This window comes from Hemiscyllium ocellatum, chromosome 10 (genome assembly GCF_020745735.1).
Source record: "Hemiscyllium ocellatum isolate sHemOce1 chromosome 10, sHemOce1.pat.X.cur, whole genome shotgun sequence".
NCBI lineage: Eukaryota > Metazoa > Chordata > Chondrichthyes > Orectolobiformes > Hemiscylliidae > Hemiscyllium > Hemiscyllium ocellatum.
Genome location: NC_083410.1, coordinates 87,990,031 through 88,014,856, shown reverse-complemented (window position 1 = coordinate 88,014,856; position 24,826 = coordinate 87,990,031). Strand labels below are relative to the sequence as shown.

General features: G+C 40.1%; 1 protein-coding gene across 1 annotated transcript in view; it reads left to right on the top strand.

The window, feature by feature from the left end:
- LOC132819846 (glycogen phosphorylase, brain form) overlaps positions 1-24,826 on the top strand; it is a 98,651-nt gene that overhangs the window by 8,817 nt on the left and 65,008 nt on the right. Inside the window, exons 2-6 of the mRNA XM_060831722.1 lie at positions 5,511-5,612; positions 7,639-7,717; positions 11,364-11,467; positions 21,269-21,400; positions 22,240-22,351. Of these exons, the coding sequence (XP_060687705.1) occupies positions 5,511-5,612; positions 7,639-7,717; positions 11,364-11,467; positions 21,269-21,400; positions 22,240-22,351 (529 nt within the window). The remainder of the gene's footprint in view (positions 1-5,510; positions 5,613-7,638; positions 7,718-11,363; positions 11,468-21,268; positions 21,401-22,239; positions 22,352-24,826) is intronic.

Genomic DNA, 24,826 nt, shown 5'->3' with positions numbered 1-24,826 from the left:
CGATGAGAAGGAGAATTGATGTTTTGGGCATTAGCCCTTCCTCAGGACCTGCTGTGTTTTTCTAGCACCACACTCTCTGATCTCCAGCATCTGCAGTCCTCACTTACTCCTAACCTTGTTTTACCCATATCTAATTATCAATCACTGTCTCTAAGATTTCAATTGGCCTTGCTTCAATTACTTCTCCACGTTCCCACTACCCTTTTTGTGAACCATGGTTTCCTGACATATGGCCTAATCTTAATGTTAAGATTATGCTGTCTTACTCTGAATTCAGTAGGTAGAGAAATTTACCTGTGAATCTTTGAAACACAGAGACCGTGCATATTTTTTTTCAGAGCTTGTTAGTTCTGCATTTTGACCAGTGATTTAAGAAAAATTACTTTATTAAAGGTTTGCGTCAAAGGCGGTATGTTCACACAAAGGAAGATGTGTGTATGGAATGAGTTGCCAGAGGAAGTGGTGGAGGCTGGTACAATTACAACAGTTAAAAGGCATCTGCATGGGTGTATGAATAAGAAGAGTTTAGAGAGATATGGGACAAGATTAACTTAGGATATTTGGTCGGCATGGACAAGTTGGACCGAAGATCTGTTTCCGTGCTGTACATCTCTATGACTGTATTGAGAAATGGTTTAGGTAATTAGCTTTTTATCAAAAAATTTGCATTTTTTATAGTGCTTTCACAACGTAGCATTTTATATTGCTTTCTTGAAGCATTTTACAGACAATGACTTTTGAAGTGTAATGTTTGTCAAGTATAAATAGTATTGAAATAATAACCAGGTAATCTTTTGTTATTATTAACCAGCAGCCTAAAATGTTTATTTTCAAATTGCTGTTTTTGGGAATACTCCAAATTGTAAAGGTGTTTCCTAATTTCATTTCTTAGGCCTCTGGCTGTTATTTTTATTCTAAGCTCCTAAGTTGTAGAATTCCCAAACTGGGTAGATAGAGGAAAAATTCTTTCTCCTCTCACTATTTTATTAATATCTTGAAACCTTTGATCACATAAAGCCATAACCTTCTAACTTCAAGGAAATACAATCATAATTTATCTAATTATCCTTTGTAATTTAATCCTGAGAATCCAGATATTATTCTTGTAAGATTACGTTTCTCCAAGGCATACATTTCCTTCCTTAGTTCCTTCCAGAACTGCTATAATCTAGATGTGAAAGAGAATGGTGCTGGAAAAGTACAGCTAGTCAGGCAGCATCTAAGGAGCAAGAAAATCAATGTTTTGAGCATAAGTTCTTCATCAGGAATTCCTGGTGAAGAGCTTATGCTCGAAACATCAATTCTCCTGCTCCTTGGATGCCGCTTGACCAGCTGTGCTTTTCCAGCACCAACACTTCAACTCTGATCTCCAACAGCTGCAGTGGTCATTTTCTCCATTAGTCTAGATGTGGCCTAGCTAGATCTTTACAAAGAATCGTGTTACATCTAACTTCCTACATTCTAGTCCTCTTAGTGTAGAGGCCAAATTTTCATTGATATAAAACTAGGTTCAGGAATGATGACCATAATAGCTGGCATTGATTGTTGTAAAATCCCATCTGGTTCACTAATGTGGAGGCTAACATTCCTATAGCCTTTGTGAATCTTTCTGTGCTATTCTAATGTGTTTTTGAATTGCGTTTCTGGATCCCCAGCCTAAGAATATATGAAATAGGAGCAGAAGTAGACCATATGGAATCTTGAGCCTGCTCTATCATTTAATTAAATCATGGCTGATTTGTGTTTTGAACTCCACATTCCATTTATTCCTGATAACCTAAGATGATTCTTAGGTAACGGAATAAATTTACTACTGCTTTAAAAATGTTCAACCCCACTTCCTTTATTTTTAAGCAGATTGTTTCAAAGTTGAGCAAGCTTAGAGGAGATCCAAGATGGCGGCGACTCAGCAAGTCTGAGTTTACAGTGCTCTTCCCAAAACCTGGGTAAAGTGAGTTACTCACCCCCACCACACTTACCAAACCACCCAAAAAAATCTTCTAACCTTAATTAGCTGCTTACTATTATATTTAAGCAGTTTAATATTAAGTGGATAATGAGTAAACCAAAGGGATCCCGCAGCTCTCAGAAAACAAAGACCCCTCCCCCACCCTCCTCTCCTCCTCCGGCTGCAGCTGATTTAAAAACAGGCCTTGAAGAGATGATTGCCAGGCTGGAAACGACACTCGTCAATTTCATTGTAGAATCCAGACAGAGATGGAATGCATTCGAAGAAAAGTTACAAAAGCATAGGGAGGCTCTCGAGGAATTACAGGGCCGAGTGAAGGGGGCGGAGCTAAAGGCCACGACCTCCGAGGCTGCAGCACAAACAGCTGCAGAACAGGTGCGAGCTCTGGAGCAGAGAGTCCGGGCCTTTGAAATCTACATGGATGACCTGGATAATAGAAATCGGAGAAAGAATATCCGTCTTCTGGGCCTCCCTGAACAAGAAGGGAAAGGACAGTTAGTAGTATTTCTGGAGCGATGGCTGCCCCAGCTTTTAAACCTGGGGGCTGAAACTGACCGGGTAAGGGTGGAGTGGGCCTACCGGGTCGCAGCATGCGGATCTGGCCCAAACCAGTGCCCACGCCCGGTCCTGTTCCGGCTGCAGAGTTATAGGGAGAGGCAGATACTCCTGGATGCCTCCAGAAAGCTTGGAAAGGATCCTAAAGCTATGATTCATGAAGGATCCAAGATTGTTATTTCAGGACTTCTCCCCGGCTTTGGCACGAAGAAGGAAGGCGTTTGATGAGGTGAAGAAATGTCTAAGGAACTTAAATATTCAATACACCTTGCGCTACCCAGCGACGTTATGCTTTAACCACGAAGGATCCGAGTATAATTTTAGATCACCAGAAGAGGCTAAGGAACTTTTAGACTCGTTTAAATAAATCGTAAGAGACAATTTATGTTGGCTTGCCTCTTCCACACTCCGTGGGGAGAAATGGATACTTTACTCTACTTTACTTTTGCTTCTGGCAGCAGGGTTGTCTTCCCTTGCTATTTTATGTTATTATACTTAACTGTAATTTGTTGGAGTTGTAATTTTATAGTTATGTGTGTTTGTACGTGGCATTGATGCTATCAGATATACTCAGGTATGGGTGGGGAGGGGTGGGGGTGGGGCGCTCACTGTTAACTCTAGCTCGGTATTATATCTAAATCCTATTAAGGAGCGCCCGGGTCAAGGGTGGGACACTGTTTGGGAGAGGATATGGTGGACCTTTAGAAAGGAAGTAAGGCCCCCTGAGAACAAGGGGGAGGATCTCCATTCAAACATGTTTTTTTTTGTTCTTATTGTTTGGAAATAGTTTCCTTTTTATTATACTGTTATGAGTGTATTAGAGAACATTTTCTCTTGTTTGAAGGATGTAAGTGACTCAACTATACACCCTGGATAATTGTGGATTAGATTAGTAGTTAACTGAGTTTCGTTGTTTTTCTTTCTTCTTTAGTATCATTCCTTTGAATTTTGATGATTATATATTTAAGATCTATTTTTATATTAATGTTTGTGCTTGAAAGTTCTGTTTATTTTTGTAAATCTGTCAAAATATTAAATTTCTAATAAAAATATCTTAAAAAAAAAGAGCAAGCTTAGAGGAGAAAACGTTTCTTTTCATTATTGTCGAAAAAGTTAACTTCTAATTGAGGCCATCAGTTCTGAAATCACTCAAGAAGAACGACTTTTTTTTATATCCACCTTGTCCAGACTATTCATTTCAACCAAGTCATCCCTCACTTTTCTGAAAAAAGTGTCCATATTGTCCACATGTCCAACCTATCTTCATAAGACAATCCACTCATTCCTGGTATCAATCTAGTGAAGGAGCAAATTACTGCAGATGCTGGAATCTGTACTGAAAACAAAAATGAAGAGGATTTATCTAGACTCCATGTTAGCTTGCTCTCCCTCCATGGATGCTGCCTGACACGCTGTGATTTCTAGTATCAATCTAGTAAACCACCTCTGAGCCACCTCCAACTCCTTTGTGTCTTTCCATAAAAATGGGAAGAGAGCAGAATTGGAGGAATGCAGATCCCGATAGATTGTATGGCTGGACAAGCTTGCAAAAATAGGGAGGAGTGAAGGTCATGAAGGATGAAAACAAGGATGGCAGTTTTTGAATGATAATTGCACGACCTAACTATAAAAATGAGTAAGAACATCAAGCTGGTCGACACTTTAGCAATTGCTAAAGTGACCCTTTAGCAGTTCACTTTAAATGGTAGTGATGCTTTTTCTATGTATAAGAAACATATTTGAACTGGGCAAACAGTTACATAGTAAAGTAACTGAGAAAAGTATATCCGAATAGCCAAGTGGACCTCTCGATGGATTGAGGATCGATGGATTCCCTTTGAGGAATTATGGCACCGTGTCAATAACCAGAGGCATATCTGCAATGTTGGATTTGCTGATGTAAGAAAGCTGCAGTTTATTACCATTCTGCAGAAGAGTACTCCTGTTGCTGTGTTAACCTGACTGTGTTAACTCTGGTCAATGTATGTTTTGTGTTATTTACAAGTGTTCAGAGAGTATTTCTATCTTCAGATATCTTCACTGGCCTCCCACCTACAGTGACTGCACCCATATTTCTGGGTGGGACTGCTTGTTGCCCAGAACCTTTAACTGCTCCCAATTGGCGTGGGATCGACCTGCCATCCTTTTATTGGGCGGAGCATCTGGAGAAACCCTTCTTAATTGGTCAAATCTCCTTCACAACTGTGCCACAGTCGCCTCCAGGCTCCTTTCCTGCAATTGAGCCAAGTTTTGAGACAAAACCCTGCAATTAATATTCAGCCTATATTTTCTAGATTTGGATGCCGTTCTCTTGTTTCCAGTAAAGTAGCCATTATGTTGATGCATCTGATGCTGTGGTTGCATTGTGGTAAGGAGCACTTTGACTTTAAGCACAAATCCTGCCATGGCGGGTGGTGGAATTTAGATTCCAGCAATAAATCTAGAATATGAAGCTAGGCTCAGTAATGATTTGTTTTAAAATCCCATCTGGTTCACTGATCTCCTTTTAGGGAAGGAGATCTGTCGTCCTTGCTGAGTCTAGCCTACATATGACCCCAGACCAAAAGTACTATGGTGACTCTTAACTGCTCTCTGAAATAATGTAGTGAGCCACTCAGTTCAAGGACAATTGAGAGTGGGCAACAAATACTGGCCATGCCTTCAAGGCCCACATCTTGTGAAAGAAGAAAAGAAATGTCATTTGAAATTTTGAAAGTCATTAAATGTTTCCAAAATGGACTTCACTTAGACACAGTTTGCTCAGTATAAATAAAATTGATTATCTTACTGCTGTTTGTGGGACTTCGCAGTGCACAAATTAGCTGCTGTGTTTCCTAACCGTGACAATATTTCAGCAGTACTCCACTCAATATAATATGCTTCAGGGCACCCAGAGGTCATGAAAGGTGCAATATAAATGTAAACTTTCCATCACCATCTTCCTTCACCGTTATAATGAACGGTTTCTCTCTCCTATGTTTTGTAGCGTATCTATTACCTGTCTCTGGAGTTCTACATGGGCCGAACTCTGCAGAACACTATGGTGAACTTGGGACTGGAGAATGCCAGTGATGAAGCAATATATCAGGTATAGTGTTTAACTACAATTGGTTGGTTTGTAGTATTGTATTACCCAGTCATTGCTCAAAAACATTTATGCATTAAACAAAGTGTAACATTCGGAGCCTTTTATTGCTTACATGGTAGTGTGTTCTAGTTACCTTTATGATTAAATAGCAAATATTTTCATCATGATGTTCCATTTTGATACTGCCTTTTGCTTTTAATTCTGTTCCAGGAACAAAATCTCCTTTTCATATTAAAATGAATCTATTCTGTTGAATTCTCTTCTGGACATTGGTTTGTATAGACATGTATCAAAGGATGAAGTTCTTAGTTTAATCAATAGTATTTTGTTAAAGATGAGATTTATTTCTTTCCATCCTTCATTCTCCACCAGCTGTTGTTTTATTTTCATTTTTATTTCCATATTTTGATCTGTGCACTGTTGCGTTCAACTTTTGAGCACAGTTTCAAATACCGTACTGAGAGTATGTTTAATTTTGTGTCTGCAATATTGTCTCTGTTTCAGAGCTTACATTTCTTGATTTCACTTCTGCAAAGCCTCCTCATGTCTAACTAGGATATGCTATAATTAGTATCGATCTCTTGCCATCCATGTGATGCTCTATTCTCTCAGTATTATTGAATTGGATAAATTGAAATATCCCAGGCCAATGTATAGTAGTGTAAAATCTGATAAAAACTGACTGTGTGAAAAAAAAGGAGTCCTTAGTACAGGTAACTAAATACTTGATCAAACATGTAGGTTTGAGAAACTGCTTCAAGGAAGAGAGGTTAAGAAGTTTATTGAGAGAATTTGGCCATAGAAGTTGGAGTGAAGGAGGTGAGAAATGCACGAGTATCCAACATCTGAGGAAGTTTGAGGTTTCAGAGATTTGTAAGGCAGTGGTAAGAAGGAACGATACTGTGAAAATGAGAACGTTAAAATCGGGGAGAAACTGGCCCAGGAGTCAATGGAGGCCAGCAAACGTAAGGGTAAACATGAATTGAAGAAGCTGGCCAATGTTCCTGCAGTGTGGGCTAAGTTAACATTGGAGCTGCTTTTTATTCTGTTTGAGTATATGTTTCTGCTAATAATCTTAATAAAACAATATTGTAACTTTAAGTTGCATTACAGCACTGACACAAATTGATTTTAGCTTTTTATCTGCAGTGCTATGAAAATTCCATTTTATAGCAAATACACAAATAAATGGTGCAGCATAATGTAGTCTCCAATCACACCACAGAGTACTCCGTTTTCTGATCTATACTTCATTGGTCTATGCAGTACTATGCTTAGATATTCATCAATATTTGTTTGGCAAGCAGAGTTCCTAGTGGCTGTGATCACCCTGCTTCAACCTGAAGAGGATTTTATTGATGCACCACTTGTTTATTACTTAGGAAGTTACACTGATGTATTCACCATCCAGAACATTGAGAATCTACACACAATTTCAATTGCTAAAATAGGTCAGTATCGCTAATGGACAGAGAGATTTCACAAGATTGAACTTACAGTATGTAGTTGCAGCACAAAAGGTGAATGTTTGACCCATTGTACCCATTCTAGCCCTTTTGAAGTAATGATCCAATTGTTCTTATATCTTCTGCTGTTTCTCCATTGCCCTGCAAATTTCTCCTTTAAGTGTATATCCATTCTCTGTGAAAGTTACTGCTAAATCTACATGCATGATATTATCTTTTGAGCTAGAATAACAAAATTGCTTCTACTTAGTATTCCAAATATAAATTTGGTCAGAGGGATGTAAGGGCATAAATGTATTTTTACCCTGAAACAATTGCAACTCTTAATAAACAGAGAGTAATTAAAATAGAAGAAAAGGTAGAAGTGCTGGAACAGTTCTGATGAATGCTCATTACCTAAAACTTTAACCTTTGTTCAGTCAACAGATGTTGCCTGAATTCAAATTTTGAACATTCGCAATATTCTGCTGTAATATTGGCAGAACAAAGGGAATTTCTAATAAAAGTTAAATGTTTGATTCTTATTTGCTGAAACTTGTATTCCTTTCTCCTCCCTCTAGCTGGGCTTAGACATTGAAGAATTGGAAGAAATTGAAGAAGATGCTGGACTTGGCAACGGTGGTCTTGGTCGACTGGCAGGTCATTACAGTTTTAATTTTACAAGCAACTCTAAAATCTCTGTCCAACTCTACTTGGTGCGCATATGCAAATAAATATTTTAGAATTCAATTGAAGACAGATATCCATTTGAATTCTGTCCTTCCTCCTTCCCCCTCATGTTTTTATAAGTATATTTCTGGGAACTGTGTCCAAAAACAATATTTTATAGAACTTGTTTTAGTGTGACACTATAGAATAGTGTGACACATTGTATGGAAATCTAGTGTTAAGTGACTTGTCAACAGTGTGCTTACCTCCCATCTCATTCCATCAATTGGCAGCAATGTGCACAAGCCTAGATCTCCAGTGGGCAAACAAGAGTGTCTTAATTGTGAAGGAAGTTTATATTAGCTCTGAAATAGGGGTTTTACATTCCTTCTTTCAATTAATCAGAGTCAGTCTAGCAGTGGCCACTCTTTGCAGTTGACACACAATTTATTTCAATTAAGGAAGAATTTACATTTGTATGGTATTTTCCTCAACTGTTGTAATGAAATTCAGCAGCCAATTTTCGTACAGTCGGGTTCCATAAACTGGAATTAAATAAAATTCAAAGCGATTTCAAGGTTGGTGAAGTGGTGGTGCTCAGGGTGTTTAGGTGTTTGAGCACTAAATATTGGGTCATGACTTCAGATGAATTCTTAAAATAATGTTGTGAAGTTTCTTGCTTACATTATCAAATGGTAGATGGAACCTCAGTTTAATGTCTCACCTGACAAATACTACTTTTACTAGTCCAGAAGTGAAATATTCAGCCCTTTGAGCATGCTTTGTCATTCAATACAATTGTGACTGATGTAAATGACTGGCAAATTGATGCTGACAGCTTGAAGTAGAGTTTTCGCTAGGGTGCAATTGTGTTCCAAAGTGTACCAATTTTTCAAAATCGAGTTTTGGTTCAATTGTCTGCTCAAATTAATTCTTTTGTTGAAGAACATTATAAGTCTTTATGAATCTGTGCAACCAGGCAGTGTTTTCAAATGTAATTGTTTGTTTATACCTTTAAAATGTTTCTCGGGTGCTATTTACTGTGGAAAAGGACATGGAAGATATAGAATGTAGGGAAATAGAGGGTGACATCTTGAAAAGTGTCCATATTTCAGAGGAGGAAGTGCTGGATGTCTTGAAATGCATACGTGGCTAAGTCCCCAGGACCTGATCAGGTGTACCCTAGAACTCTGTGTGAAGCTAGGGAAGAGATTGCTGGGCCTCTTACTGAGATATTTGTATCAATGATGGTCACAGGTGAGGTGCTGGAAGACTGGAGATTGGCGAATGTGGTGTTATTGTTTAAGAAAGGTGGTAAGGACAAGCCAAGGAACTATAGACCGGTGAGCCTGATGTCAGTCATGGGAAAGTTGTTGGAGAGAATCCTGAGGGACAGGATGTACATGTATTTAGAAATGCAAGGATTGATAGGGATAGTCAACATGGCTTTGTGCATAGGAAATCATGTCTCACAAACTTGATTGAGTTTTTTTAAGAAGTTGACAAAGAGGATTGCGGGCAGAACAGTGGATGTGATCTATATGGACTTCATAAGGCAGTTGACGAGGTTCCCCATGAGAGACTGGTTAGCAAGGTTAGATCTCATGGAATACAGGGAGAACTAGCCATTTGGATACAGAATTGCCTCAATGATAGAAGGCAGAGGGTGGTGGTGGAGGGTTGTTTTTCAGACTGGAGGCCAGTGACAAGTGGAGTGCCACAAGGACAGGTGCTGGGTCCACTATTTTCATTACTTATGCTCGCATCCAAATCATTTATATAAGAGATATAGTTAGTAAGTTTGCAGATGGCACCAAAATTGGAGGTGTAGTGGACAGCAAAGAAGGTTATCTCAGACTACAACGGGATCTTGATCGGATGGGCCGATGGGCTGAGAAGTGGCAGATGGAATTTAATTTAGATAACTGTGAGATGCTGCATTTTGGGAAAGCAAATCTTGGTAGGACTTATACCCTTTATGTTAAGGTCCTAGGGAGTGTTGCTGAACAAAGAGACCTTGGAGTGCAGGTTCATAGCTCCTTGAAAGTGGAGTCACTGGTAGATAGGGTAGCGAAGAAGGCAATTGGTATGCTTTCCTTTATTGGTCAGAGTAATGAGTACAGGAGTCGGGAGGTCATGTTGCAGCTGTACAGGTCATTGATTAGGCCACTGTTGGGGTATTGTGTGCAGTTCTGGTCTCCTTCCTATCGGAAAGATGTTGTGAAACTTGAAAGGGCTCAGAAAAGATTTACAAGGAAGTTGCCAGGGCTGGAGGATTTGAGCTATAGGGAGAGGTTGAATAGGCTGGGGCTGTTTTCCCTGGAGCGTTGGAGGCTGAGGGGTGACCTTAGAGGTTTACAAAATTGAGGGGCATGGATAGGATAAATAGACAGGCCTTTTCCCTGGGGTAGGAGGAGTCCAGAACTAGAAGGCATAGGTTTAGAGTGAGAGGGGAAAGATATAAAAGAGACTTAAGGGGCAACGTTTTCATACAGAGGGTGGTACGTGTATGGAATGAACTGCCAGAGAAAGTGGTGGAGGCTGGTCCGATTGCAACATTTAAAAGGCATCTGGATGGGTATATGAATAAGGAAGGGTTTGGAGGGATATGGGCCAGATGCTGGCAGGTTGCACCAGATTGGTTTGGGATATCTGGTCAGCATGGACGAGTTGGACTGAAGTGTCTGTTCCTGTGCTGTATATCTCTATGACTTTGTGACTGTAATGTATTTATGTTCATCAGTTGTTTTAGTGCAGCTGGAATTGGTTTTATCACAAAAATGATGGGTAGAAATTCATTCACTGTGATGGCATAAAATGGAAAGTGTCATTGGCTTCCTGTTCTCTTCAACATCTGATGTAATTTCATTGACTGCAATGGGATTAGATCTTAGACACTATTTCTGGAGGAGGGCTGATGTACTGCTGCTTTTTTGCTCCAATTGTTTGATGCCACTGTTGATCCCAGATGATAGTATGTTGAGTGTGTGTTGCTGGAAAAGCATAGCAGGTCAGACAGCACCCAAGGAGCAGGAAAATCAACGTTTCAAGCTGGAGCCCTTCGTCAGGAATGCTGCCTGACCTGCTGTGCTTTTCCAGCAACACACTTTCAACTCTGATCTCCATCACCAGCAAACCTTGCTGTCTCCTGTTTATAATGTGTTTAATTCACCATGTGAGTAACATGATTATCAAAAACTTTAAAATAATTCTGTAGAGTTTTTGTCTGTTTACTGGCATGTAATTGTCAGGTTTTTAAAAATGTAAATGCAAAATTAAATATCCTTCAGCTAAAAAAAAGAGACTCCTGGAAGGTGCAAATGATGCATTTGGCAAAAGTGCTTGATAGCGATTAATTCAAATTGGGGTAGTGTAGCCAGTTTTCCTTTTGGAAGGGGACAGCTTCCAGCTTTACATTTTTTTCAACCAGCTCAAGTGACCATCTAAATTATTCAGACTGGGTGTAACACCTAAAATGCATTGATCTTTTGCAGTGGGTTAACCAAGTTCAGGTATATTGCAATGCAAAACCAGTGCCACTAAATGAAAACTCTACCATTCTATTTATTATAATGTGACCAACCATTGGAAAGTGAAAGCTAGCGCTTCAGCTAATTATTTTTATTCTTGAATTTAGCCTGCTTCCTTGATTCAATGGCCACACTGGGTTTGGCAGCATATGGCTATGGAATTCGCTATGAATTTGGTATTTTTAATCAGAAGATTCATAATGGCTGGCAGGTGAGTTTTCTGGAATAATTGAATTCTTTATTGATCTGTTGAACAAAAGCGTGTAATATGAGATCATTGATTATTGTTGTTTGGTTAATTCACATAGATCTAACTTCCAACAAGCTGTCGCCTCTTGCATGGTAGATGATGAAAAGAACTCTGGAGCCTAATCCTTAATAAGCTTTTACATAAGAGAAACACCCTGTATGGAGGAACCTTGATTATCTGAAGGACACTGGCAGGGAGTATTTCATTCAGTAGCCGGATAACACAGTTAGCTAAGCATTGGGACTTTGTGATCTTGTTTGGATAATCCAGAATTCGGATAATCGAGGTTCCTCTGTATAATGTAAACCTCCAACCATCAATAATTTTTTCAGTTGGTTCCTACATATGTAATCAAGCAGAATCTAAGCCACCACTTGTGCATTCCTAATGTGATTGATATACAATAATTCTACAGATTGACGTATGAGTAGCTAAAATTAAAGATTTTGGAATTGAAAGCAATCATTGAGCTGCTTAGAGAACCACTTAGATGAAAATAGACAAGAATGTGGTTGATGGATGTATAATTGGAAAGAGGAGTTTAGTGGTGTGCCATGAGGATCTGTACTGGGACCTGAAGTATTAACTTAAAATTCTTAATAGCTTAAATAGCAAAGTAAAGTCACTTGCTAACTACAGAAAGATATGCCCGTAGTACATTAGGAACATAATATTACAGAGAGCGCAATACTAAGTGCATGAAATTGGCAAATAGGTTTCAATACTAGCAGGTGTGAGGAGATCCATTTTGAATAATAATAGGATAGATTGGATACCATTAGGAAATGGGGAGGTCTGAAGTATTTCAGAGGCATATGCATACTGATTAGCAAATTGCAGTAGATAGGTACAAAAAGTAATCTCTTCCACAGAGTGCGCCAGTCTGTAATTTGGAAACACTTCCATATTAAGTCATATTGTACTCCAGAAGTCAATTGAAAGAATGAATTAAAGCCTATTTGTACCTACTTCTATAGACATGTATGTCCATTTCTGAGCATGCACCTGCTCAACCAATAATCACTGTTTCAGTCTGTGCCTATTTATAGGAGCAAAAGTGAATTCTAATTAATGCCTGCCAGCTACTCACAACTTAGTGGTTAATATATCATTGATTTTTCCAAACACCGTATTCATGGAATGAAGTTCATCTTGTTATCCTGTTTGCATTCACATATTGGTTATGAGTTAATCAGGCGTTGCAATTTGTGCTTTCTTTTCCAGTAGTTATCCAATATATGAAAATATTTTTTACCTTAACAAGAAAGTAACTATTTATTACAGTCAAACTATTTTAAGAAAAGGAAAAAGTAGACCTGATGAATTATTAATCTATAACTGTATAATTTAGACAAAAATGGTAAAAGGAAAATATTTCTAATTTATGTAACTTAAATATTGCCCCTTTTAAAACTTCTATCTGCATCCAACATATGCACACACCAAGACATATAGACAATCACAAATATTATGAGTGGGGGATAGAGCAAGAGAGAATCATCTGAAGAATATAATTCTGTAACACTAGCCCAAAATCTAAAAGTTAGCTAGGTTGGTTCTACAGTCTATTTTCATTTCTTCGATAATGCCTCAGTGTTATTTGTAGAATGCCAACTAGTCTTTAGTTCATTGGTTGATTTGTTGGATCCTGGGCTCAGTCTTTTTCTGTGGGAGAGAACAGAGTCAATATTATCAATCCAGTGACTCTTCATCAGAACTCTTCTGAACACTAGTATTCTACAAACATCTTTGTTTTTCCCCCTTTGAGAAAAATGGGCAACTGATTTTAAATAATTTCAGTCCAAAGTTAAAACAATGTGGCCTGTTACAGATAAAAGGATGATTCATTTGAGGTTGCTCCTGCAATCTGATAAAAGAAAAAGTAAAGGAACTGGCATTTATAAACCACCTTTCATTACCTACCAGGACCGGTAGATCGGGTTCCAAGCGATCAATTGTGTTAGGGAACCCTCAAGTCAGAGGCACAGACTGATTATTCCTGCGGCCAGTAGCGAAAAATCATAGTGGTGTATTGCCTCCCTAGTGCCAGGAACAAGGATGTCTCAAAAAGAGCATAGAATATTCTCAAAGGGGAGAGGACCCAGCAGGACGTCATTGTACACATTGGAACCAACGATCTAGGAAGGGAAAAGGATGAGATTCTGAAGGGAGAATATAGAAAGTTAGGCACGAATTTAAAAAGGAGATTGTCCAGAGTAGTAGTACCTAGATTGCTCCCGGTGCTACTCGCTACTGAAGATCGGAATAGGAGGATAGAGCAGATGAATGCGTGACTGAGGAACTGGTGTATGGGAGAAGAATTCACATTTTTGGATCATTGGAATCTCTCCACGCTTAGATGTGACTTGTACAAGAAGGATGGATTACACCTGAATTGGAAGGGGACTAACATACTAGCAGAGAGATTTGCTGGAGCTGCTCAGAAGGATTTAAGGTGGGGGTAGTGGGGCCAGGGAGATAGTGAGGGAAGAGATCAGTGTAAGACTGGTACAGTTGAGAAAAGAAGTGAGTCAAGCAGTCAGGGCAAGCAGGGACAAAGCGGGGAACAAGGTAGGGCTGATAAATTTGTAACTGCATTTATTTCCATGCAAGGGGCCTAACAGGGAAGGCAGGTGAGCTCAGGGCATGGTTAGGAACATGGGACTGGGATATCATAGCAATTACTACATAAACATGGCTCAGGGATGGACAGGACTGGCAGCTTAATGTTCCAGGATACAAATGCTACAAGAAGGACAGAAGGGGAGGCAAGAGAGGAGGGGAAGTGGCCTTTTTGATCAGGGATAGCATTACAGCTGTGCTGAGGGAAGATATTCTCGGAAATATATCCAGGGAAGTTATTTGGGTCGAACTGAGAAATAGGAAAGGGATGATCACCTTATTGGAATTGTATTACAGACCCACTAATAGTCAGCAAGAAATTGAGAAACAAATTGGTAAGGAGATTTAAGAATAATAGGGTGGCTATGGTAGGGGATTTTAACTTTCCAAATATGGATTAGGACTGCTATAATGTTAAGGGTTTAAATGGAGAGGAATTTAAGTGTGTACAATAAATTTTCTGATTCAGTATGTGGACGTACCTACTAGAGAAGATGCAAAACTTGACTGCTCTTGGGAAATAAGGCAGGGCAGGTGACTGAGGTGTCAGTGGGGAAGCACTTTGGGGCCAGCGACCATCATTCCATTCGTTTTAAAATAGTGATGGAAAAGGATAGAGCAAATCTAAAAGTTGAAGTTCTAAATTGGAGGAAGACTAATTTTAACAGTATTACACAACAACTTTCAAAAGCTGATTTGGATCAGATATTTGCATGTAAAGGGATGGCTGGAAAATGGGAAACCTTCAGAAATGAGGTGATGAAAGTCCAGAGACAATATATTCCTGTTAGGGTGAAAGGAAAGGCTGGTAGGTGTAGGAAATGCTAGATAACAAGAGAAATTGAGGGTATGGTTAAGAAAAAGAAAGTAGTATATGTCAGTCATAGACAAGATATTATGAGAGTATACTTAGAGTATAGAAGAAGTAGGAGTATACATAAGGAAATCAAGAGTGCAAAAAGGGGACATGAGATAGCTTTGGCAAATAAGGTGAAGGAGAATCCAAAGGGTTTTAACAAATACATTAAGAGCTAAAAGGTAACTAGGGAGAGAACAGGGCCCCTCGAAGATCAGGGCTTTGTGTGGAGCCGCAGGAAATGGTGGAAATATTAAATGAGTATTTTGCATCAGGATTTACTGTGGCGAAGGACACAGAAGATATAGAATGTAGGGAAATAGATGGTGACATCTTGAAAAATGTCCATATTACAGAGGGGGAAGTGCTGGATGTCTTGAAACTTGTAAAGGTGGATAAGTCCCCAGGACCTGATCAGGTGTACCCTAGAACTCTGTGGGAAGCTTGGGAAGTGATTGCTGGGCACCTTGCTGAGATATTTATCATCCAAAGTCAGAGGTGAGGTGCCGGAAGACTGGAGGTTGGTTAATGTGGTGCCACTATTTAAGAAAGGTACTAAGAATAAGCCAGGGAACCATAGACTGGTGAGCTTGACGTCGTTGGTAGGCAAGTTGTTGGACGGACTCCTGAGGGACAGGATTTACACTTATTTGGAAAGGCAAGGACTGACTAGGGGTAGTCGGCATGGCTTTGTGCATGGGAAATCATTTCTCAAACTTAATTGAGCTTTTTGAAGAAGTAACAAAGAGGATTGATGAGGGCAGAACAGTAGACCTGATCTATATGGGCTTGGATAAGGCATTCAACAAGGTTCCCCATGGGAGACTGGTTAGCAAGGTTAGATCTCATGGAATACAGAGAGGGCTAGCCATTTGGATACAGAACTGGCTCAAAGGTAGAAGACAGAGGGTGATGGTGGAGGTTGTTTTTCACATTGGAGACCTGCAACCAGTGGGGCACTACAAGGATTGGTGCTGGGTCCACTACTTTTTATCATTTTATATAAATGATTTGGATGTGAACATGGGTATAATTAGTAAGTTTGCAGATGACACCAAAATTGGAGGTGTAGTTGACAGTGAAGAGGGTTACCTCCGATTACAACAGGATCTTGATCTGATGGGCCAATGGGCTAAGGAGTGGCAGATGGAGTTTAATTTGGATAAATGTGAGGTGCTGCATTTTGGGAAAGCAAATCTTAGCAGGACTAATACAATTAATGGTAAGGTCATCGGGAGTGTTGTTAAACAAAGAGACCTTGGAGTGCAGGTTCATAGCTCCTTGAAAGTAGAGTTGCAAGTAGATAGGATAGTGAAGGTGTTTGGTATGCTTTCCTTTATTGGTCAGAGTATTGAGTACCTGAGTTGGGGTGTCCTGTTGTGGCTGTACAGAATATTGGTTGGCCATTGTTGGAGTATTGCGTGAAATTCTGGTCTTCCTATCAGAAGGATGTTGTGAAACTTAAAAGGGTTCAGAAAAGAATACAAGGAAGTTGCCAGGGTTGGAGGATTTGAGTTAAAGGGAGAGGCTGAATAGGCTGGGGCTATTTTCCCTGGAATGTCAGAGGCTGAGGGGTGACCTTAGATGTTTATAAAATCATGGGGCATGGGTAAGATAAATAGACAAAGTCTTTTCCCTGGGGTTGGGGAGTCCAGAACTAGAGGGCATAGGTTTAGGGTCAGAGGGAAAGATGTAAAAGAGACTTAAGGGGCAACATTTTCACACACAGGGTGATGTGTGTGTGAAATGAGTTGCTAGAGGAAGTAGTGGAGGCTGGTACAATTGCAACATTTTAAAAGGCATCTGAATGGGTATATAAATAGGAAGGGTTTAGAGGGATATGGGCCTAGTGTTGGCAAATGGGACTAGATTGGGTTGGAATATCTGGTTGGCATGGATGAATTGGACCAAAGGGTCTAGTCTGTGCTGTACATCTCTATGACTCTGACTCTATGACCAATTTATTATTTTTGAAATGTTGTCACTTGCACAATAGTAGCTGTCAATTTGGTGCCTTGTGATGATCCCAGTGATATTATTTGAGAATAAATATTGACTAGAGTATTGCTCAGGCTTCTGTAGTGGTCTTTTGACCCATAATCTTCTCTCTGCGATGAGATATAGTTACCACTAAGCTACAATTCACACTCAAAGCAATAAGTTATATAATATATTTCCAAAGATCTGAGACTAGACTGTTCCCATGTGTCATGCGAGATGTCAAATGGAGATTAAATGATCACGAATATACTATGTATACAGCATTCTTTAGTTCATATGATATGAGAATTACTTCTCAAAAACACAATTTCTAAATTTGCAGAAAACACTAACCGGAGTGTGGCAGGGATGTAGTTAACATTGAGGAAGAGTACAACAAATTACAAGATGATAATTCACAGAAGGAGCAAATAACTGGAAAATTAAGTTCAGTACAGATAAACATGAAGTGGTACATCTTGTAGGAAGAATAAGATCATTCATTTATAAAGTGCAACCAATTGTTGGGGTAATGGAACAAAGGGATATTGAAATGCAAGTACTGCAATCTCTAAAAGCTGTGCCACAGGTAATCACAGCATTCTTTTTTTTAAAAAAAAGAAACCTAGAACTAGCTATCAGTTCTAATGGGTTAGAATTGAAATGCCCAATAACTGCAAATTAAGAATCAAGCCACAACAGCTGCCTATCCTTGAACCTATACCATGTTAGGGTCCTGTGTAAGGGAGTGTTACTATTTTCCCTAACGCCATGTATCATTATTTAATGTGGGAGCATCACAAATTGGAACACCTTCAAACAGTTACAAATCTTAAAATTTTTCAAACGTTAGCAAAAGCAAAGACAAAGCAAACAAAAAAGGGTTGTGTTTGCTCTTGGGAACTAACAGGCGCAGCTTGATTAGCGAGCAGCAACAAATGATCAGCTCACCCAACTACTATTTATTGGAAGTGAGTGTCAATTAAATGTCTGGCTTGTAGCGCTCAAAACTGCATAGCTAAAGTTGATGTTCTTCCTACCTGATGTTCTCATGTTGCTTGGAGGACTGCTGCCATGTCCTCAGCTAATTACATCTTTTCTCTTTCCCCCCCCTCCCACGCCCCCAATCAGCATTCTCCAGCTGTGCAGTGCACACCATGTGGTGCACTGTCTGGACTATAGTGTAAGGTCCCCCAAGACCGATTGAAACACTAGAACCTCATCTTCAGGATGTCCATTGTCTGCTCCTCCATAGTTCCGGTAGAAGAATGGGATGTGTTGGCCAAATATGGTTGGCCGTATTCAGAGGATTGTATAGTAGAATCATCGGCCATGGTTGTGAAAGGTAGCCCTTGTCTCCCAGTAACCATCCTTGTAAGGATTGACCCTTGAAACAAAGCAGGGACATGAGAGTTCTCCAAGATACTGGCAAGATACTTCCAGAGTACAAGGCATAGCACTTTTAGGATGTGATACTGATGATCACAGCTGATTCCTACATTGATGAAATGAATCCCTTTTCTATTGTTGAAGTCAGCCATGTTAGGATGTGGTGCTCTCAATACAACAAGTATACGGTCTATAGCACCGTTCACCTGGGGTAAGCCAGCTATGTTGACGAAGCCTACTGTTTGAGCTGCTGCACTGACCTTATCACAGGGAGATGAGACGAAGTGGTGTGATTTGTCATGAATTACATTGTCAACAACCTTGATACATTTGTGGGCTGAAGACTGAGAGATTTCGCTTGGGTCACCACATTGCAAGCAGTTATTTGAATTAAAGTTTAGCACAGTCATGACCTGGATAGTTATCCACCCTTTAGGCTGCAAGTCCCATGTCCTGCAGATGGCATAATTTTATGATGGTGTTGCAGGGCATCTTAAGTCTGTGGCAGCAATGCACATGCTCATCTGGAGGAAATGGCATTGAGGAGCTCCTGCTCGTGGGGCTTCCGTACCTTCACTGCATCCTGAGAGACTATTCTGTTTGGAGAACATTGGGAGCAGCTGACATTTTTTTTTATAACCTGACCAGTCATTGTTCAAAATCAATCTCATTTAGGTTCAGTTTTCTCCTTTAACTAGTTTGTCCCTTTTGCATCCCAAAGTACTGCCTGCAATTTCTACATTTCACTTTCTCAACTCCTCTACCACAGTGATGGACCCTGATAATCCCCCTTGAGTTTGTGAGCGGGCTATCCAGGACTGATTGTGGCCCATGACCTTTCACCCTGCGTGATGGCCTCGACTGATGAGTGACTGGAATCCTGACTGGTATCAGTGCAACTCCGGAGTTGACAATGAACTAATCCCTGAACTGTTTGCACTGGACTGGCAGGACTGACTATTGCCCACGTCCCATATTGTGGCAATACAGAACCCTTGACCTTGACTTCCTAAAATAGCTGATTGACAGTGTCCGAGCCTTGGACTGAGGTCAAACACCGTTCTTACCCCTGACTAACAACACTCTTTTTTGACTTGATGAAAGATTACTATCCAAAGACTTTGAGACATGACCATTTGGCTGAAGCATGTGCATGTATTTACCATGTAAGCTGCTGAAACATGCTGTAGGTGTGACATTGATGGAATACAATGCCATGCAAAAATCTGTGCTCCGCTTTGACAGATAACTGCTCACAACCATGGCAACTTGCCTGGTGTTGTCAGTGCTAAATGGTAAGTCCAAATAGAAGTACTGGGAATTCTGAATAAGGTGTAAAATTGCAGCAAAACAAGGTAGAGATTTTGTGAGCCTTCAAGCAGGTGTGAAATGAGTGAGCATTAAAAGACCAAGCTGAGAGTTGTTTGGCACACCATATTCCAAAGCCTTGCACCCTCTTCCAAAGCATGAGATGGGTGCCTGTCCCTGTGGGGAAAAGCAGCCTTGGAGCATCATTGCAATGTAAGGGGTTGGTGCACTCTCAGGTTCAGCACTGAAGTGGTGATCTCTATTCCAAGTAAATCTGAAATGCATCATGATGATGCAATGCTTGTGAGTATGTCTGATGCCAATCTCTGTGGATCGATCATGCACATGCTCACTGTCCATGGAGTGTACGTTCAGATGCTGGGGACTGCTGACCAAGATGGAGGTTCAAAGTAGCAAGCATTGAGCTGGAGCTGCCAGGTACTTGATCGGACTTTCATGTCAGAAATTATGTTTAGTTTCTCTCTCTGCTGAATGGGAGAATAGGAAATTTGGTACTTGATCTCACCTCATTTATATACAGTGAGATACAACTGTGTGAAATTAGGCCTCACTACTCACTTGTGAAATTTTCATCTGCACTGTTTAACTTTAGGAGAGAAATTGGTCTTTATTTTTCTTTTGATGTCAAGCAACTCTTTTTGTTTCCAGTCTTTCTGAACGGACTCACCATTGCCCACATCGTGAAGGAGCTAGGAAAGTTGGGCTGAAGAGGGCGCAGAGAAGATTTGCTATGATTATACTAGAAATACAAGAGTGTGTATGTAGGAAATGATGAATGGGCTTACTCTGTGCTGATATCTCTGACTAGGACTTATTTTTCTTTCTCTAAAATAAGTCTGAGGCAGATGTGATAGAGGTTTTAAAAATTATGATCGAGTGGATACAGAAAGAATTATACCACTTTTAGGTAAGACCACAACATACAGGCCATTAATATTAGATAGTCATCACAAAATACAATAGGTAATTCAAAGAAGTTCCACCCAAAGAGTGGTAAGAATGTGGAATTTGCTAACATAAGGACTGGTTGAAGCAAATTACATAAATGTTGTTAAGGAGAAACTAGATAAACATTTGAGGAAGCAGATGATAGATGGTTACAATGATAGATTTAGGTGAGGAATGAAATGAAAATTGCTGTAGGACCATTGGCTGCGCTCTCATTAGACAGAGACAACTAATGAGTTTAGCCTCAAGGTCACCAGCTGAGAAAGCAGGACCTTTTGTGGTGACACACATGGGAATTGAACTTGTACTGATGACATCATTCTGCATTTCAAATCAGCTGTCCAGCCAATTGAGTTTACCAACTTTCCGGGGAAGACACCAGTGGAGCATAATGTTGACGTAGATTTAAGTGGAGTGACCTGTCCCAGTGTCTTATAGCCTATTTAATCCACTCCTTTATACTTGTACCAAAAATTAGTATTTGCAGTTTATATTTTTACATTCGTTTTAATTTTTTGTTTCTAAACTAGAAAATGCATAGTGCTTTAGAAAAAAAAGATTCAAAAGGAGATAATACTTTGCAACCCTTTTAATTCATTTGTTTTGTTTAATAATAGTTTTTAACATTTTACTTGCAGGTAGAAGAAGCTGATGATTGGCTACGCTATGGTAACCCATGGGAAAAGGCACGGCCCGAATACATGCTCCCTGTTCATTTCCATGGGCGGGTTGAACATACCGCAGATGGCGTCAGATGGGTTGATACTCAGGTATGTGCTGATTAACGTGTAATATATAGGAGCTTTAGGAATAAACCAGAGTTCAGTCACATTATCAAACCAAATCCCTTTTTTTTGTTAGGGAAACAGAAATCAACTATTCCAACCCTTGAACCTTCACAGCTTGTTTGGAGGGATGAGAGTTCTATATTTTTTGAATCTTTTGTGTGAAAATAATAGATGGGGAAAGTATTAATATAATCACACAGCACAGAAAACACTCCTCATTCTTGTCAGCTCTCCGAAATAACTATTCACTTAGTTCCAAATAACCTGTTTCTTTCCCATAATTCTACAAATGTTTCTCTTCAAGTAGATATTCTGATATTTTTGATTCAGAAATTAAATGAATTTCATCCCCTCAAAGCTATAACCTACCATTCTATGGTACAATATTTTCGTCTCAATTCCTGACAGCAAAAGGTAGTGGTGCTGTCTGTCTGTGTTGAGTCAGTTCAATAAAATGACTTCAAGTTGTTCACACTTCATACAAGTTGCTAAGCCTTGAGAGTCTGCAAAGGAAACAAATTTTGTCTTCAATCGATGATGCATTGAAAGGATGCAATACTAAAATATTATAGACAGTCACTGACCTATGAATGTGCAACTTATGAATGCTCATACTTACCTGCATGGGATCATGTTTGTGTGTATTAATACTATTTTTAAACATCTGCCATATGAACATTTTCCCATAGTTATGAACAACTGTTTGATATTGTTATGCATTGTGTTCTGACTTGCAAGCAAATTGTCTGCAAACAAGTTGTTTCATTGTTTCTGATGAAGAGTCCTATGTGCCAAATAACAACCTTCTGCTAATGGAACAGGTTGTCCTTGCCATGCCATATGATACTCCAGTGCCAGGATTCAAGAACAACACTGTCAACACCATGAGATTGTGGTCTGCCAAGGCTCCCAATGATTTCAACCTGAAAGACTGTAAGTTGTTAGAAAACTTATCTGACATTGTGTAGATCTTGTACTCCTTTTATATAACTACTGTTTTATTCTACAATATATGGCTTACCGTTGTCATTATACACATCTTTAGTGGTCCTCATTTGAAAGAATGCCTTTGAGCAAGAATTGAAGAAATTTTGGAAAGGAGATCAATGTCATACCTTCTTGTTACCTCTTCTTCAAAACCTCTAACATATGTCGCCAAAGTTATGTTCCAGAGGGATAGTTTTTAATGAGTGAGAGAGAGTTCAGGCCCCAATAATGTAGATGATGGCTTAGTGGTATTATCGCTGGACTGTTATTCCAGAGACCCAGGTAATATTCTGGGGACCTGGGTTCAAATTCTGCTTCAGCAGGTTGTGGAGTTTTGATTCCAGATTTTTATTGAATTCAGTGTCGAATGATGACCATGAATCCATTGCTGATTGTTGGGAAAAACCCATCTGATTCACTAATCTCCTTCAGGGAGAGAAACTGCCATCCCTACCTGATCTGGCTACGTGTGACTCCAGACCCACAGCAATGTGGTTGATCCTTAACTGCCCTTTTTGGGCAATTAGGGATAGGCAATAAAATACTGATGCTTTCATCCTGTGAATGAATAGCAAACAAAATGAGTGCCACGGGTCAAAGTGTGAAGGGAGTAATTGTCAGCCAAGTCAAGGGAGGCACCCTTCAGTCAGATGTTCCCAATACAGTAAGTCAAGGGTAGCTTCAATATTAGTTAAGGGGCTATGGCATGGTCAGTCTACTGTTTGGGGCAGTCATGAGGAGGGCAAACATTCCTCCTCAGTCCAGGGAGTACACAACCTGCAGGTCCAATGCAAGAAAGAGTCTGTGCATTTGTGGGAAGTTAGGCAGGGAGTTGCATAGAGATCATTTAGGGGTCTGGTCACTCATTGTTCGGGACTGTCCATTTAAGTTGGTCAGGAGGGTGGGCCATGGTCAGTCCTGTGACTTCATCCACTAAATGTCATAGGGGTTATCAGGTATCACTGCCGTGAGAAGGAAACTAGAGAAATCATTTATGGGGATTGGAGGTAGGATGTCTGGGATACAGGTGGGGGTAACAATTATGAATGGGTCAAATCAATCTGTAGTGTGGGGAGGCAACAGAACGTGGTTGGGGATGGGGGGGTGGGAAATGTTCACGTGGGAAGGAGGGGTTCAACAGTAAAGAAAAATACCCTGGTTTCAATAGTGGGGAAGGGGGGTGAATGAACTTCTGTATCAGCATTTTGACTTAATGTGCTGAAGAGTGTAAGTTGGGGTTGGTGTTTCATTCTGTGAGGGAGGGACTTTGATTTCAGTGATGTAAGCCCCTTCAAAGGGCAACAGTATTACACGCACACACCCGCACATGGTATGAAAGGCATCTATGAGTGTTACATGTAATATGTGAACCTTGGACATTAATCTTCTGTGGAATAAAAATCCTGGCCCTTAGCACATTTCACCGCATCTTGCAGCATCAGGAATCAATCACACTGATGGCTGTGATGATGCACAGGTAATGTGTTGTGACTTTGAGTGATTCATCCTTATTGCCAAAGTAACAAGCATCTTCCAAGTTGGAAGATGAGCTGCTGAGTTCACACTTTGGACTATAACATGATTCTTAAACTGGCAGGATGCCTTTTGGCATCTTGTGAGGAAGGGGCACCTGGAGTGAGGTCAAGTTTCCACCCACCCCCCTGGGTCTCCCAGGCACCTTGTTTTCGGTGCTGAGGAATAATAGCTGAAGAAATGGATGACAGGTCTTTGCATATGTCCAGCAGGCTATGACTCTGCAGGACCAGGATCTCCATTGCAGCCACCACCATGAACATGGAGGCTGCCAGACACACTCATGCCTGATATCATTGACATTGGTGCAGTTCTGCAACCTTGGTGTCAGTTGGTCTGATGAGTTGGACAAACATTCCTGTCTGCTTGTGCATTGCCGTGTAGTTAATTAACAACACCATGGGGTCCTCTTCTGCCTGGGGCTGAGCAATTTTTTTGTTTTTATATTTCCAGCTTCCACATTTCTTTGTTTTATTACAGCTGTCTAACCAACTGAATCCCATATTTTTATTTTGGATATAGTTTTTATTTTTCATATTTCACATTTGATATTTTAGATTTTGAATACAAAATGTCCACCAACGTGCAATTGTTTATCACCCTTGTGTGTTGAGTTTTCCCCTTCTCAATTATTGTATCTTCCCAGATCCCTGCCTCCAATCCCCAGAATTAATTTCCTTGCCACAATAGTGATTCCTAAGAACAGCTCCATCACTCCTTTGACTTCCATTGAGCTGAACCTCAGGACTGACCATGACCCATTCCACTGATCGATTTGGATGGATGGAGTGTCCCAATTGTTATCTGACCAAACCCTACACTGCTGTCTGTCCAGCTATTTGACTGACCTACCCTGACTCCTTATTGCACTCGACCAGTAGGCGCACC